An 18,080-nucleotide genomic window follows, 5' to 3' on the forward strand; every position below is an offset into this window, starting at 1 on the left:
CCTTATTGGGGCTCATCAGTAAGGTATAGCTTGGTTCCACACACATTGTAGGTGGGAGCCGCTCTAGGCCGCCACACCGAAGCAAACAAACAAAGAGTACCACCGTCATTCAGTGCCATGGACCACGACCTGCCTGCGCTCCCAAACTGAAAGTGAAATGCCAGGCGTGTGGCATACTGTCGAAGATGTTTCACACTGGACTCTCAGCATCCTTTCATCTTTTTCTACCCTGTCTCGTGTGATTAAAACGTTGCTGCAAAGCGCACAGCAGCAAAGGTCAACTGCCCTCCATGTGTCCCCTCATGTCACTACTTTACCTTTGACGTCTCTGTTTCTAAGCTATTTACATTGCTATTTAAGCTGTTAGCTGTTTCTGTTAGCAGACAGAGGATCAACAAATCCAGCTGTAAAAAATTATTTCAGTAGGTTATCTATTTTTTTCTTATTACAGGCGATTAATGTCGTCAATTTAAATTAAGTACACCATGGTATTAGAGGGATTGTGGGCTTCCATGTTATATTTGAGAATATATTGTGGAAGGGCACAAGAGTCGGGAGCTATGCGTTTCTAACCTAAAGGTGTTCTGTCAACATCCTATTTCACCATCACCTGTCAGCCAGCCAGCCCCAAGACTCCATCTGCTTTGGCCGACTATAGTTGGGATTCAGAAACTATAGTAGGGATTTACAAACTATAGTAGGGATTCACAAATGGGATGCTCGCCTCATTAATAGGTTTGTGTCCCTAAAATTAGCAGATGGGAGTTCCCTGAGCCCACACGAATGCCATTTGCGTACTGCGATTTCGATCTACGTTCTAGGCACCTCAGATGCTGCACAAAAAAATGTATGTACAATTAATTGTGCTTCAAGGGCGGCCCATTTGTGAAGTGCAAACAGGAAAACCAAGATGTCTTCCGAGCGGCTGAAACGGTTTGATTCTATTTATGTTGTTTCCATTCGGACTTTAGCAGAGCGCCGTCGAATGGACCGGAAATAAGCCTTTCTACCAGAGCGACAAGAGGTTCTTACTTGTGAGGCAAGTTAATGTCACTGGGAAGGCAGAGTTGACACTTGTAAATGCGTAGTAGAGGCACTGGGAGTTTAAAAATATAGAAAATGGAGAGCTGACCTCCATTTACCTGAGACTTGTCTCAAATAGGTGCGCAATGGCTCCCATTTTACATCATAGAAGCAATTATTGTACCTTCAGTGTTCTTCATTTGCCCTCCACCCACACGAGTCTTAGGGGTATATTTAAAAACATTTTGCGCTGTGTTTGCGTCGATCGGTGCAAAATGTTGTTTCCTAATTTCCTTTACAGCACAAAACAAATGCACCTGAAAGTAGCACAAAGAAGCGCCTTGGGCTGCCTTGCCTTACTTAGCGTCAAGGGGGCATTCCATGGGTGATACATTTGACGCAAAACCCTGGGCCACACATAATCTTAATTCACGCAACATTGCACAATAGGTGAACTTGCAGCGTTGCGTGAAATGAAGAGAGCAGAATGGCTCCATATTTATAAAGATATGGAACACTTGTGCGCTCTCCTTGCACTGGGGCACTGTGTGCCGCAGTGGGGAAGTGTGGCTCAATGGTTAGAGCGGCAGACCCTGATGCAGAGGTCTAGCCCGGGACCAGGGTTCAATTCCCCGCCTCGGCGGGTCTTGGGCTCAAAATTCCACGGACCTGATAATTCTCGCCTCGGTGCCTATTCCAATCATGGAGTCCCACTCTGCAACTCTGGGCAATAGCTTGCTTAATCTCCACAACGGCCCCCACAACGCTAAGGATGCCTGGCCTCCACCTTGGGGGTGCCCAGGAGTGGACGCCTCACAGGGAAAGCCAGGATGGGTTCCACAGCGGTATTCGTACAAGTGCCTTGAGACCCTTGCGGGTGAGTAGTGCGCTATACAAGAATCAATTTACATTTACATTACATTTACAGCACCATTGCTGGCGCCCTAGCACTATGGTGCAAGGGTGCCAGCGCTATGGGCAGTATAGTTTTTGTGCAGGAAAGGGCCCCTTCCTGCAAACAATCCTTAGAGGCATCTTCCTCTTTCTATGTTGCTGTCTTTTAAAAAAAAATGTGTATTAGAGCATGTGCCTGGGCCGCGTTCATGTGTAGATGCTGTGGCACCAGAAGAGCCGCGCAGCACAAAGCAAGCGTTATCTCTTTGCAGCAGGTTTCCAGTTCTAAAAGGAATGGCGCACGCATCTGCCTTATCTTCTCTCTACTCTTGAACAGATAATGTTTTAATGGCCTGTGGTTGAATAATCCGTGACACAAGTGTCGCTCTGATGAGATGCTTTTGTTGTTTATAACCTGTATTGTTGTCACTGTGTTCTGTTACTTGCATTGTGTATGAGACAGTGATGGAGGAGGATGGTCGGCCATCTTCTCCGGGGAAAGAGGGTGCTCACCCCCAACCCAGCATTTGTACACCAGGGCGATGGTGAGGATCAGTTAGCGAAGACCAGGATGTGGCTGACATTTCTGGTTCTGTGCTCTCTTGGACTTGGATCCAATGCAAACTCTGCCGCGGTGGGCCCGCCATGCTCCCAATATCAGGTGGCATTCAACAATTCATGCTTTGAGTTCGCGAAGCTAGAGCGCTCTTTTTCCAGCGCCCAGAGCTGGTGCGAGAGAGGAGGCGGACACCTTGTCTTCATTGAGGATAATGGAACACAGGAATTTCTGCAGACCCATGTGTCAGATGACCGGAAATGGTGGATCGGTTTGGCCTGGTACCACACCTCGAATGACACCTCTCAAGGTTGGTCCTGTTTTTCTATAGGAATATTGGTAATTGGGGAATACATTGATCAAAAAAGTAGAAAATGTGCATGAGCTAGGTGATGTAATCAGGTGGCTGATGTGACTTCTTGTTAGCATGGCACAGGCAACACCCGGTGGCAACAATGACCATCTTGGTTGATGGTCTGCCTACTTTATGGACCATGCAAGGTATTTGGACACCATACCGGCAGATAAACCATGTCCAAGCTTTAGGCAGTTACATTTAGTGAATAAATAGCTTGATGGGTGAAATGATTAATTAATAGACTTGTACAGCACAGCTTTACAAAGTAAATTTCCTCAAAAGACCAGATGCTCGGAGGCATGAGTTCTAAGAGAAATTCAGACTGTAGAGAATTTTCTTTTTTTATTGAAAATTTGTTGATGTCATTGTAGGGCTCGAACTGAGGGGCATATTATCAAGCCTGGTCGATAAAATTATCGCCGCTTTATCGACAGGAAATTGCTGATAAAGTGGCGATAATGTGGTTGATAATATGCTCTATGGAATTCCAATCGAAGCTCATGTTAGATGTCCTTCACATTTAACATGAGCTTCGGTTGGAATCCCATAGAGCATATTATCAAGCCCATTATCGCCACTTTATCGGCAGTTTCCTGCCGATAAAGCTGCGATAATTTTATCGCCCTGGCTTGATAATATGCCCCTGAGTATTCCCTACTAGGGATTTTAGACCGCGAAGCATCTGTCTCTAATTGAGCTGCAGTGGATTTTGTGATCGAAGGAGCTTTTCATTGAGTGGTTGTCTAAGGCCTAGTTTGAACTGTTTTTGGAGTGTGGTGTAGCGTTACCTGGGAACTCATGTCTGGGTCAGACAAAAAGCACTGAAGTGGGTCTCGGTATTGACAGGGAACCGGTGGACTTTTTAGAGTTGTGCAAAGTAGGCACAGGACTTCTTCCAGTTTTCTAGATATTGAGACTCCCCAGTATGTCTGTGTCTCCCGGAAGTAGAGCATTTAAAAGTGTCCCCTGAAAATCAGAGGAGAGACAGAAATACAACCAAATATTAAACTCCTGGACATGATAATTTAATGTTCTAAAACCAGTCCTCAAACATTTGGGCAAAGTGTACTTTCAAGTGCTGGCCACATCTAGGCAATCTGGAAACAGGGAAAGGCAGGCAGGCCAGTGCGCATGGCGAATCATGTTTCTGTGCTCAGTAGGGGTGTCAGGGCATGGACAGATGGACAGCTTCTACAGATACAACACTGGCCCAGCTTAAAAAGAGGTGCATATTAGTACAGTGCATTCCCAATGTCACAATGGACATCAGTGCTGCACTGATGCAGAAGATACAGGGGCCTGCACCCCGTACTTTAGTCAATAGACTACATCACCTGAATTCAGAATGTCAGGCAGGTTAGTAGAAACATAAGTTAACAGGTATTCTAAAACTATGTCACTGAGAGTGAAAAAGTACAAACTAATGAATGGTTTCAGAAAGAGCAGCGTGAAATTCTAAACGCAGATTAAGCTGGCATTGTGGAATCCGATTTTATTACTGGAGAAGCACATCTGCAGGGACCAGGTCCTGCATCCCTGTGATGTCATTACTTGACCTCCATTGTCACTTAGCAGGTAACAGGTCAGCAAACCCCATCAGAATTAGGAGATTTGCAGGAATTCGACAAATCTTGCATCTTTTACCGTGGCAGCCACAAATCGCCAGGTGAAATATTTGGGGAAATGAGGAAAACCTGTAGGAATCGGGCATGGACCATGAACCTGGTGTTGCTGACCCTGGGGAGTGGCAGGGTTGGTGGTATGAGTGACCTGGCCAAACTCCGGTGACTTTGAATTGGGGCCCTCAGTATTAAAATATATGCGATCGCATTTCGACCTGTTTAAATACTTACTTCCATCAGGGACCAAGTACAAATTCCACTTGCTCAGGTTTTGTTACTGACAGTTGCCAGGGGCAACTGCTCACGCAAACCAGCATGCAAGGAATATAAGCACTAGGCCATACCCAGGTTCAAGGCACGCCACTGACCAACAGCTTTAATATCATTTGCACCGAGGTGCTTTTTGCACCTGTCATTGCCTCGTGGCTGTAGCTGACTTTAATGAAGTGCATGCTTGTGAGTAGGCCCGGGATATGTAACTAATGCTAACATATGCTGTCGATTTGTTTGAATTAGATCTAGGGCACAGGTATCTGCAAGATGGCCCGAAGCCAGATTACTGCAGCACAACTATAAGGACGAACATAAATATCGTGGTGGTCTAGCTGAATGTGCAGAGTATGATCTACCTATTAAATACTTGAAAAAATAATTTCATCTAAGATTATTTGGTATTAGAATTGTTTGTATTGGATCTTTTTAAATTATTGGAATGAACTGTATGTGTGTATTGTGGGGCCTTTTATCAATCATGCAATAAAATACATACAAATGCAACCATGATAAGGTTGCATTGTCCAACTGCAGGACGCCTAGTGCGTCAGTACTACAAGTCCCAGAGTTCTTTGTTTTCTTCTAGTGGGAAATGCGGGGGTAGTTAAAACAATATGCGGAAAATGAAACACCTTGCTGCTCCAACGCCAATGTCTCCTCAGCTCCCCAGACCGCATCAACCCCGAGACCCGGTGATTCAATTAGGGGGGGCAAGTCTGGCAGTCCATCTCGCCCGATGTGGAGTCAATGACTCCAACACCGCCTCTTCTCCTCCCGAGCCCGGAGGAGGGTCTCAGTCCTCCCAGTCACCTGGATACACAAACACTCCACCGAAGCAGAAGCCAGCCAACTTTGTGATGCGGGGGCCTCTCATAGTGCGTCTCTGGCACACACGCTACTAATATCCGAAGAACCTCCTCCAAAGAAAGAGAAGAGGCCACGTTAGGGGAGACAGTGGAGGCATCTTTATTGGAAAATACACCAGATAGTAGGCGAATGCATTTCGGCACAGAATTTGCCTTCCTCAGTGCCAGTGGTGTTTGCAGGATGAAGGCGCCATCATGGATTTAAATAACCGGCCCCATCCTCATAGGTGTTAATCAGCTCCGCCCCCCAAGTAAGTACTGTTGCATTGCCCAGCTGTAGGACGCCTGGTGCGTCAATACTACCAGTCCCAGAGTTCTTTGTTTTTTTTCTGGCTGATAATGCGGGGGTAGTTAAAACAATATATGTATATATGCATATGTTTTTTATAGTAGTAATTTTTCTAAAAGTAAAGCATTGCAAATAATGTAAAATATATATTTTACATTTTTAATAAATGTGTTATATATATGTATATATATAAAAACACACATATATAGCTGTGTTTATGTTTATATAAGTATATCTTTATATATAGTATTACTTAAGTTTATTTAATTTGCATTATATTATTGTTATACATTAAAATATTTTAAGATTTACTATTTAAAAAAATATATATATTATATAAAGCAATATTTTGTATGTTTTTTAACGATGTTAGTGTGAAACAATATGTCTTTTCAATATTTTTGTACTTACCATTATAATTATGGGGAAACTATATCTTAGTAATCAATATTTGATATTGTTGTGATCGATATTATTATTATTATTATTATTCTTTTTTTAGAGTTTTAAAACGCGCGAACTAGACCCGAAGATCGGATATAAGAGCACTTTACATAGCACCAGTTTCAATATACAAGGACACCTTCATTTTTTTTGTTAGGCATGGTGAGATTAAGTGATTTGCTCAGAATCACAGGAGGTTGAGCGTCGTTGCCGAGACTCGAGCCCGGTTCCCCAGCTCGACGTCGACCGCTCAAGCCGTAAGTCTACATCATCCATTATGTCAGTTATCCTAACTTCGGGCACACCCAGAAGTATGAATTGGAGATGGTGTGGTATCTCTTTCTCGAGTACTGCGCTGAGTTCCCAAAGGATCATGTCCCAGTACCTTTGGATCTCTCAGCACCCCAAAGAGTATGGTAGAAGGAGCCCTCAATGTTGCTGCATCTAAGATAACCAGGCAGGGGTATGTTCCCCATTTTATGCAACTTGACCCTGTCCAAATATATGCTGTGCATGATCTTAAGGAAGACGTAAGCGCACTCATATTGCCACCTCCCAGGGATCCATCAGGAGCGCCTCCCAGGCTATGGCCTCCATCTCCCCCAGGGCTTGCCTCCAGCACTGCTGTAAGCACCCCAGGTTGTTCAGGATGTTGTTTATGAGGGCCTTATAGGGTGTGGAGATACCCCTCTACCCAGTGGGTCTCTCAATGACAGGTTCTCCAGGGCAACCGGTTCGGGAAAGTCTGTCCAGTCGACCCTTTCGGCGTATAGTTAATTTCTGACTTATGTGTATTTGAAATATTTGGTATGTGAGAGGTCATATTTTACTTGTAAGCTGTTAAATGTTTTGATCACTCCATCTTCTATGATGTCTTGTATTTTGGCAATTCCGAGTAAGTCCCACCGGACAAAGCCCTGCAATCTGGGGAATAGTAAATATTCTGCAGGACATGCAAAAGTTTTGGAAGGGAAATCTTTTTGCAGATTGGCGCCCTGCCAAGGAGTGCCAGCTGCAATCTGCTCCATCTAGATACATCATTCTGTAGTTCAACTAGCAATCTTTCCAGATTGGCCCTCATCAACAGTTCTTGGTTCATGGTAACATATATTCCAAGATAGTGAAAACCATCCTCTACTATACCTAGGATGGACCCCACGATGATTCATGGGTCCCAGACGACCAGGCAATATAACACAGATTTATGCCAGTTGCTTCTGTAGCCGGATGAGTCTCCAAAGGTTCCAAAGGTACTCAGGAGAAGGTTCAATCATTGTACAAGGTCTGATATGTATAGGAGGAAATAATTCACGTATAAGGTGATCATGTCTTCGTACCATTCTGCTGGGACATCACTGTGGCCAGGTCCGTGTTCAAGTTTGAACTATGCGCTAAGGGTTCAATGCACAGGCCAAAGAGAAGGGGGGGGGGGTGAGGGGCATCCTGTTTGGTCCCCCATACCAGTGGAAAGGTCTCAGATATCTCCCCATTCATGTGTACCTCTGCTGTGGGTCCTTCTAGAGTAGGGCCACCCACCTGCAGAAGCAGGGTCCGAACCCAAAGCACTTCAAAACCATGGCCAAGTGGGGCCAGTGGATGGACACAAATGTTTTTTCATCATCGCTGTAGACTATAGACAGGGGAGTCATCACCTCCTTCACTGCTTCAAGCCAAGACAGCCACCTCAAGCTCAATCGGGTAGACCTACGAGGCATAAACTTGTTTTGATCGGGGTGGATGAGCAATGTGATGATGGTGTTGAGCCTGCAAGTCAGCATGGCTGCCAGCAGTTTAGTCTCAACACTGAGGAGCGAGATTGGGTGGTTAGACCCACATCCTGTCCTGGGCTCACTGCCTTTGTTTATCACAGCAATGAGTGCATGTCGAAGGTCAGGCGGTAGTCGCCCCTGCTTGCACAAGTCTTCAAACATTTGCAGTAGGTGCGGTTCCAGCAACCCTGACAATATTTTGAATAGCTCCACAAGTAGCCCATTAGGTCCTGGTGTCTTGCCGCTCTCCATTGCTGTGTGCGCCTCTGTCAGCACCTCTATCTTAAATTCGACCTCCAACAATTCCACATCGTTCTGCGACAGGTCTGGGGGGATGTAGTGTGGCCAGGGAGCACCCTGATTCCTTGTTGGATGCCTATGGTCACACAGTGTATAGTGCATGGTAATGTCTGGCGAATTCCTGTGCTATGTCTCCACTGTCAGTTACTGTTTCCCCTGTCTGGGTTATCATTTCCCCTACCCATCTTGTCTCTTCATCTCTATGGCTCAGCCAGGCTACCAGGAGGTCGGCCTTATCCTGCGATATCGTAAAGTTTCCACTGGGTTGCCAGATACTGACTACAGGCCTCTGATTCCGCCATATTGCGGTATCCTTCAGCTGTCGGAGGACAGCTGCATTGGCCAACATGGTATCCCTGTGATCAAGGTCTAGGATGCGGTGTTCAAGGGTGATTAGTCTGTTTGCTGTGGCTTGCTTTTTATTTGCCACCAGTGTTTGTGTTTTGTTGTGCAGGACCGCCTTGTCTGCTTCCCACACAATGGTGAGGAAGTCCACTGAGTCTTTGTTTTCCTAAGAGTATATCCCCGGATCCAGTCTGAGTTGCTTGACTATATCTGGATCCTGTAACTCCCAGGCATTAAGTCTTCAGAACTTGTTCATATATTGACCCCTCTCGTCCAGAGTGACTAGAAGTGGTGAGTGGTCTGAGATACTCCACCCTTCTATAGCCTGGTGGTCTCCCATGGGTGCTAACAAGTAGTCCAACACTGAAAACCTCTGTCCGGCTCTGGAGTAGAATACATATACTTTTATTACAGGGTGGCGGAGTCTGCACAGGTAAACTAGTCCCATTGTCCTAGCCAACTGGAATAACAGGATATGTTGCGGATATCTGTCAGATGGTTTCCTTGTCCTGTCTGAGTCTTGAGCCATGGTGTCATTGAGATCCCCACCCAGTATTGGCAGTGTGTCACCCACCTCCAGGATTATCAGGCCTATTTTTCTACTGTGTCCTGTTGTAAGTGAGGAGAAACATAAATGTTAATGAGGCTGTACCCCTGTGAGCATCTGGTGCCCTGTATCCCAAGGACAGTGCCCAGCTGGGTCCATCCATGTCCTAGTGGTTTTAAATGGGGTTGTTGTTTAGCTAAAATGGCCACTCCTCTGGATCCCTAGGAGAACCCTGAGTGTCCGAGGGAAGACGATATCTAGGACTATTCATTTAATGTATTGTGTCACCACGCCACATTTGATTTTTTTTACCAGACAGTTCACATACCATATGAGGATTTTGAAGCCACTCTCCGCTCAGTCAGCCATGGTCCAAAACATTTGCAAGTCATCCCCCTGGCACCCTCCCCGGTTTCAGTCTTTACCTCCAACCCTTGTGCACTCACCACAGGTTGTTTGCGATCACTCACTAGATAAGTTACCCTTTCCCTGTTGAACCTACCCTCCTTCCCACGTTTCCTAGACATAAACCAAATTATGCTTACCCCTCTACATAGGAACGGTCTGGTACCTGCCCTCCTCAGTTCCCCTTGAAACAAGTATGAAACAACAATGTAACAATTAGCCAATCTATTAGTCTGAAATGTTTAGGTCATTCTACCATGTCATAGGTAGTCTTGTGATAGGAGCAACAGTCTTCAAATGCTCAAAGCGTGAGCTCTGAGTCCCAACTGCTGTTGCATGTTTTTCCTGTTGGCACTAGTCAGCCATCGGCCATCAGCACTGCGTATCTGCTTCCCCGGGCTGGCCCAATGTAGGATCTCTGTGCACCAATATCAACTCAGCCCATCACATCCACTGTCATTGGGGTTACCTCTGGGCCCTGTTGAAGGAACAGCAGTTCTGCATCTGTGTCAAACAGGTCCTGGTGAACCTGGTTGTACTCTGGGCTGCTCTTTGACTCCATTCGCTGCGAGTCTTTGAGGGTTGCCATGCTGTGCCCTTGTCATTTGCACCTGTTGTTTCATGGGTTTCCCAGAAATTCTGTTCTTGTGGCTGGCCGTGCTTCTACATTTTCCTGACTCTGCCATTTGCCAATCATTTTGTTCTAATCGAGGGACACCATCTTGCTTAAGCCACTGTTAGACCTCTTCCGGTGCCATAATGTAGAGGGTGGTATTATCCTCCTCGACGCACAGCTTCGCGGGGTAGAGAAAAGCATAGTGGAGGCCCAGCTGGCAGAGTTTTGCCTTGACCTGGAGGAAAGAATTTCTCTTAGTCTGCACATAGATCGTGACGTCTGGGAACAGGTTCACTTTGTGGCCTTCCATCTTGGGAATGAAGTCCCTGTAGTTATGAACGCATCTTGTTGCAGTGCCCACAGGGTGGGTTCTGTGAGGCCATCATTTAGCTGGCTGGGTGTCTGGCCTCAGCAGGTGGCCTGGGTTTGTCTGTCTTAGACTTCATGATGATGAAATCTCAGTGTTGGTGCCATGTGGTGCATTGTGTGGACTAGCCCTGCTGAGTGTTTACTGTACATTGTGTTTAGGGCAGGTGCTGCAGCTTTAACCCTGCGGTTGGCAGGGGTTATATATTTCCTGGAGTCCTGAAGACCATTTGTCTGGATTACTGGCTGCAGAAGGGGAGCCCATCACCAGGGGAGCTTGGGTTGCGCTGCAGCACAATCAGGCCACACTATCTATTGCAATAGCCCCTAGCTCCCCAGTGTGTAGTCAGTCCGCGGCCTCCGGCCTGATGCTTTCATCCAAGGTCTGAGGAGGAGGGTCATATTCTGTTGTGTGCAGGATCGGAAGTGCAACATGTGCCCCTGAGCCTACTCACCATGTAGCTGGGGGAGTTATCCACTGTCATGCATCCGTTAGATCAGCTGTTCCAGGCCCCACCGGCAGGGTGTAGAGCCATGCATGGGAGCTGGAAGGCTATATCCTAGGCAGCAGTCCCGCCAGCCACAGGTATCAGCCACATGTAATGTAGCCACTGATGCGAGGGCTCTCCGCTGCTGTTGGACCATCAGTGAAATGGTGAGGCTTTGCTCCACCATTCCCAGATCCTGAACTGTGGGCCAGGTGTTGGTGCACCAGTCTATGGTGCTGTGAGGAAGTCCGGGGAATGGATGACGGACTTACTGAGGTGTCGCCATGGGGGAGTGTCCGAGACGGGTTGCGTGCCAAAACCGAGACTCTGTACAAGGACTACAACATCCATGCCCCTCTCCTGTTTATCCACAGAGAGACGCTGATGTTGAGGATAACCCGGAAGCAACCCTGAGGGATCCCGAATAAACTCTCGACGGCCCAATGAAAGAAGGACAATTTCAAGGGGAGGTGTCAGTGACCGGTGGCGCGAGAAGACCAGGAAGGAAGGCGAGCGAGCGGAAAAGTGTGGACGGCGGAGTGGAAAAGGAAAAAGAACGACGTGGGACCCGAGAATGAAGACGCGGGACCCGAGCTGCAGGATGCGAGACCATCAGGAAACACCGAGGAGCCGGAGGAGAGCTGGTGCGAAGACTGGTGGTGTCCGGAGGATGCTGGGGAGCGGCCGCAACTCTGGAGCGTTGCGGCAGAGCCGGTGAGTGACAGCGGCTCTAGGAAACCGGGAGTGGGGTTGTGGGAAGCGGGAGGGGGTACCTGGGCGGGCTACGGGTAGTGGGAGAGTTCTTCTGCAATTTCGCCCTAACTTGCAGGAACATCTTGGCAGCACGAGCCCAGCAACTTATAGGTATAGGGAATAGAGCATAATAGTTTCTGTGTTACGATACCATCATTACAACCTAAATTGCACTTCCCCAAGCACCGCCCTAAAAAACTCCTTAAGCACTAAATACAATTCCTTTCCTCACTAAACCTAACCTTAGCACCAAAGAAAGATCTCTTAACACCAAAGGTGTGGTGAAGGTATGCATCCCTAATACAAACCCCAACCCTTATCTCACGGCTTCCTCTTTTCTTTCCTTCCTATGAGCCTCCGGGGAGATCACCTGGACAAAGAGGAAGAAGAGCAAGAATCACCATCCCTGAGAACCTTGTCAAGCTCATCAGTTCGGAAGAGGAACCAGAGGAAAAGCCACCTACCCAACCCTTACCTTCCCCTATTGAAAATAAAAATCCTCCTTTTCGAAAATGTATACAGCCTCATCGCCTGTTTATCAAACCCGCCCTCCCACGGGTGCCGCATCTGTTTAGGCTGACATTTTGATGCCATCACTGTTGTGACTGGGCAGCTCCGGGGCTGCTCCGTGGGCAGCTCCGGGGGCTGCATGACTCTCCACTGTTGTCTCTGGCCACTGGTGTGCCCCTGCATGCCCCCATCAATTCCATTCAAATGTTTTTATAAACAAAAAGAAGCATTGTATTTCTAGCTTTACACATTCAAGGAATTATGACGTTAATGAGCATCAACACAATCTCCTTGAGGTCGTGGCTTTAGTAGTTGTCAGGCAAATCCCTGCCCCACCCATTTCCTTATAATGTGTTTGGGGTTATTCCTCATTCACTTGTGACCACATCCAGGGAATGCTCACTAATAGACCATATTCAAGAGTTCCCCTTTGACTCTTTTGTAACTAGCCAAAAGTGTCTATGATACTGCACCACTGTCAGCAGCGAGTCCCCTGGGGCCCGACAGTCCCAATTCAAATGTACCCTCTCCAGCTTTTTGGAAGCATTCACCTATGCAGCTAGTGTACTCTCCAGAGGTGCTTGCAAGTCCTGGTCCTGCTTGGCAAATTTGGGCTGCTCGCGATGCACATGGCAGCAATCAGCAGGCGCAGGCTCTCCACCTCGAGCAGTGTTGCTGGAGTGTCCCTGAGATCTGAGCCTCTCCAGCTCTGTGAAGATGAGGTAAGTCACTTTCCTCTCATGGGGGGAGGAAATCAATCCAAAAATACAACAGAGGGACCCTGAAAACCTAAAGGCATAGGAACGGGGAGCAACCCACCAGGGGAGAAATACTTATATAAACATGAAAGGGAGCTTCCCCTAAGGATGAATGACCAATAAATGGAGATCTACCAAAAACACCCACAGAATAGCTAAGTTATTTTAGTAAGTTTATTTTCAGTTGATCATTTTTGATAAAATTATTTAGTCCAAAATTGATGAAGGTCAGCTTCTAGTGTATAAAAGTACAATGAATATTAGGATCATGAGAAAACATCAGCCCAAGTACAAATATGACAATAAAAACATGACACACCGTTCATTCATTCTATCAATCATGCACACTCTCTCTATCAAACAAACAATGTATTCACACTCAGAAAGGCATAAAAAAACAGCACACAGTTGGAGAAAAAGCGCCGACGCTCGTTTTCGGAAACTACAAATTGTCTAAGAGAATCCTTCATCAGGGCGCATGTAGTTAATCCGGTACGATCCAAATTTAATAGCACACCATCAGTATGAAAGTCAGTTCACAATTTCAATCTTGGGCTGACAGAGCATATCTATAGAAATGTAGTTTGGAGATTCCAGTTATTTCCCAGTGTTCTCCTGATCGAGAGAATAGATATAGCAAACTGAGGAGATTCCAGTATTCTGTTCCTGAGATAAATGAAGGTGTAGATTCAACAAATTCGGGTCCCGCAGTCTAAAAAATGAAGACGGTAGGTAGACAGTCTGGTAGAGAATAAGGTTTCTTCCTGGTCGTGTACGGCGATAAACGCGATGTGAATAAAAACAAGGCTTCGTGAGTGGTTCCCTGTTCCCGGTTAAGCACTGTCCTTGTCTGTTCAAGAAAATCCAGGGTAAATCAATATCATGGCCAGCAGTCTCAACGTTCGTCCATGGTTGAAATAGCGAGAAACTCAATCCTCCAACTCCTGACTGGAGCCCAGCAAGGGTGTGAGGTCTCCAGTAGCGTCCTCTGGGAATCAGTCAGGGGCAGGTCTTGGTGTCAGTCACAGCTGTCTTAATAATGACCCGAACTTCTGGCAATGTTGGTACTGGCAGTACCTTATGGCATATGGGGTAGCAGCTGTACTCCCAGTTCAGACACAGACAACTCTAGTGCACTCGCCCTTACCACGACAGATCCTCCTGGCATACAGGGTTGCTGATTAATGAAGATACAAGACTCAACGCTCTGGTAATAAACAGTTCTGCAGTTGTCCCTTCTGGCATTTGGGGTCACAGCAACATGGCAATGTGGGCTTATCACTTTCCATATGGTGCTTACTACATGGATCAGGTTACAGCTGCCCTCTCCTGACATATGGAAGTCATTGGATTGCTCCTGCACACAGTCAATGACCCAATTGGTGAACAGCAGTTCCCTCACACTTTACTTAGGAAGTCCTCTCTGTAGGGCTACCCATTGGACCTCGGTCCACCCACCGCTCACCTATTCCTCACAGGGCACATTGGTCCTGGCAAGCACGCAGGTGCTGATGCTCCAGGGATCAGGGCAGGTGATCTTGGTTTTCCCTGGGTGATATCCCCTCACCCAGCAGGGAGACTATAAGGCCTTTTCCCCTAGTCCTGGTCACAGGCAGAAATCTTGCAGAGCTTCCCCTTCTCACATAGCCAATCTGGCTGCTTGGTAGATGACACATTTTAGGATCTTAACCTCCCCTTCTTATCCTCCATTTCCAGACACCAAATGTGATTTAAGGTTGGAGCCTTTGAAGGTTTATGAAGGGGTTCTGCATCTTTTGAAGTGTACATTATTCCTTTTCTTCTTTCTTCTTGAAAGGTTGTCTCTCACAGCAGGAAAGACTCCGAAGTTGATAGACCCAGAACACAGTTCAAGGGAGTGGCCAGAGTTCACACCTGGATGCCAGTCACTTTGATGATATGTGTATCAAAAGGGTAATACTGCGCTCCCAGCCCTATTCTTTATGAGTCTGTTATCAGTCCCATCACCTTCCGCATGACACTCCAGTGTTATCTCTGGCCACTGGTGAGCCCCTGAATGCCCCCATCAATTTCCAGTCAAATGCTTTTATAACCAAAAAGAAGTATTTTATTTCTAGGGGTGGGCGTAGTTCGCGAAGTAGCGCTATGCGAAGCTACGCGAAGTGCACTTTGCACTACACGAACTTCACGTAGCACTACACGAGCTGCGTAGTAGCATGTTCGCATTGTGCAAGATGCGTTTTCAATGATTGCACAGTGCGGACAAGCATCTGGCACTGTGCAATCATTGAAAATGGCATCTTGCACAGTGCAAGCTGTAGTTTTCTGCTGCTCGAGTAGATTATTACTCGAGCTGCAGCTTTCTCAACGCGAACTGGTAGTTTCTCATTGAGAGCGGACGCGAGCATGCACAACAACTCACAATGAGAAACCTTACCTCCCCGCGTTGAGAATCTCGCGGGGATGTCATTTTGCTTGCTCGCGGTCACGAACATGACATTCAGGACCGCGAACAAGCAAAAAATGATCGCTGCACTACCCTACGCTGCACTACGCGTGTTCGCACTGTGCTACGTGCAGCTCGCGTAGTGCGAAATTGCGCAAACTTCGCAAACTCTGTGAGCGTAGCGTAGTGCTTCGCCCACGGTTATTTATTTCTAACTTTACACATTAAAGGAATTGCAACATTCATGAGCAACAACACAATCTCCTTGAGGTCGGGCTTCGGTAGGTGTCAGGCAAACCCCTGCCCCACCCTTTTCCTTATAACATGGTCATGGTTATTCCCCATTCACTTGTGGCCACATCCAGGGAATGCTCACTAACAGGCCATATTCAAGAGTTCCCCATTGATTCTTTTGGAATTAGTCAAAATGTGTGCAGGCCACTTCCTTGTGATTTATCACTGAATCAAAGCGCATCCTTTTGAAGTACAAAGGAGGAGTCTCTTCTCCCCCTTTTTGCAATGTGTGTCACACCCAGCTCATAGGAATGCATCCATAAAGAAATTTGTCTAGGGGGATTTCTCTATTCCTCAACTTCCACCAGACAGGCCTGGGCTTCCCACATGGAGCCCAGGGTCCTCCATGTAATTTACCTTTGCTGGAACACTTAGACTTGTAGTACAATTACAAGACACTTATTGTCCATGACTGTTACCTCCATGCAAAGTGCCTTTACAGACACACATGCACTCATCTTAGACAATCAGTCTGACTGCACTGTTCAGTACTGTAGCTTTTCTGTATAGTACTAGTGTGCTATTTGCAAACACAAATACTACCAGCACACACGCTCACCATGTGTGCGCTGCGCATCACTTCACCCTTCATGTACTGTACTTCAAACAAGTACGCCTACAGCCAGCACATGCTTCTATTGTGCACGCACTGCACAACACTACATCTCTCATGTAATCTCACCCAGAGGCATACATACACTTAGTACAAGCACTCACCACACATATTGCACAGTACTGCTCTAGCCCTGTATTGTATCTGTCCCAGGCACACATTCATCAAGTGCAGAGTCATGACTCCTGTGATGCACAGCACTCTACACCTACTTGATGTAGGCTAAGGTTGAGTTAAGCACATAGCAGCAGAACTTTTCAAAAGGTGAGTGAGCCTGTAGGCCTCACTCCAATGAGCCCATAGGCCTCACTCCAGTGACACTGGGATAAAAAGGTCCTTTTCACTACTACTAATCACTGCACAGTATGCTGTCACCAATAGGCTTGTATAGCCTAACTCTTGGTGAACGTAGTAGCCTTCCAACACCATGAGTGTAGCACTTTTGGCTCCCCTCCCGGTCCAACAAGACTGCTATCCATCGGGCGGACCTTTGTCATGGCTCACATGCATAATCCATGTTTGTCTATGACAAAAAAGCATTAGCAATCCAGACAACAGTACAGTTGGCCACTAAGGGCAGGGGTATACGTTGTTAACCATGGAGAGGACATTTCTGTCCCAACACTCCACTTCCTCCTCTCTTTGTCTTCCACACTTTTTTCTCTTTCTTTTTCTGTCTTTCACTTTTGCTGGCGGCTTGCTGTTATTCTTTCTCTCCTCTGAATTTCTCAATCTTTTGCTTTCTACTTTATATTGCTTTCTCTTTCCCTCTGTTCCTATTTCTGCATATTCTGATCTCTGATCCTCTCTGTCACGCACACACATACTCTCTCCCTACATTCTCTTCCTCCCTCTATCCTTCTTTCTCTCTGAATTTCAAAATCTACCACACCCGTTGCTTCTTTCCTTACTCCATATGAAATGGTCTACCTCTAATAAAATCTTTACGAATAAAGGCCTAAAACAAGGATGCACCCTTGCTCCACTAATTTTCAATCTGTATCTTGCAGACCTACCTGAATGGTTGTCCCGATCAAGAGCCTTCCCCCAGGAATCGGCCAAAATAAAATCCAAATTCTGCAATACGCAGACGGCACCATTCTTCTAGATCAAACCCAGGTGGGCCTCCAAAGACTGCTCAATTCCCTCGCCCAGTATTGCAAAAACAATATGCTAGAGATAAACGTTAGTAAAACCAAAACGATGGCAATTTCAACTGTGAATGGAAAAAAGACCTTGTGGTTTATAAAAGGGAAACCACTGGAGACTGTCGCTGCATACAAAGTCAAAGTCAAAGTCAAAATTTTTTATTTGTATAGGTACTCAACAGAGGACCACAAATTTACATTTTACAAAATTTTAAGAAGTAGTTACACATTTTAATCAATACAGTGTTAAAAAAGATTTAAGAAATTTATAAAAGTTATAACAGACAAATTCATTTGGTGGCTGTTTACATAAATCTATTAGTTCGCTCACTCGGGTGATTCTGCAAGATCGATAAATAGGGGCAAGGAATCTTGTCCGTGCAGTAGTTACCTTCAAGTTGGGACACACGAACAACAG

At 46.3% G+C, this 18,080-nt stretch overlaps 1 protein-coding gene across 1 annotated transcript in view; it reads left to right on the top strand.

Moving 5' to 3' along the window:
- The first annotated feature begins 2,450 nt into the window (after positions 1–2,450).
- LOC147673997 (polycystin-1-like protein 2) overlaps positions 2,451–18,080 on the top strand; it is a 915,503-nt gene continuing 899,873 nt past the window's right edge. Inside the window, exon 1 of the mRNA XM_086945086.1 lies at positions 2,451–2,783. Within this exon, the coding sequence (XP_086801212.1) occupies positions 2,489–2,783 (295 nt within the window). The 5' untranslated portion in view covers positions 2,451–2,488. The remainder of the gene's footprint in view (positions 2,784–18,080) is intronic.

The sequence above is a fragment of the Lissotriton vulgaris genome, chromosome 12 (assembly GCF_964263255.1).
Source record: "Lissotriton vulgaris chromosome 12, aLisVul1.2, whole genome shotgun sequence".
Lineage (NCBI taxonomy): Eukaryota > Metazoa > Chordata > Amphibia > Caudata > Salamandridae > Lissotriton > Lissotriton vulgaris.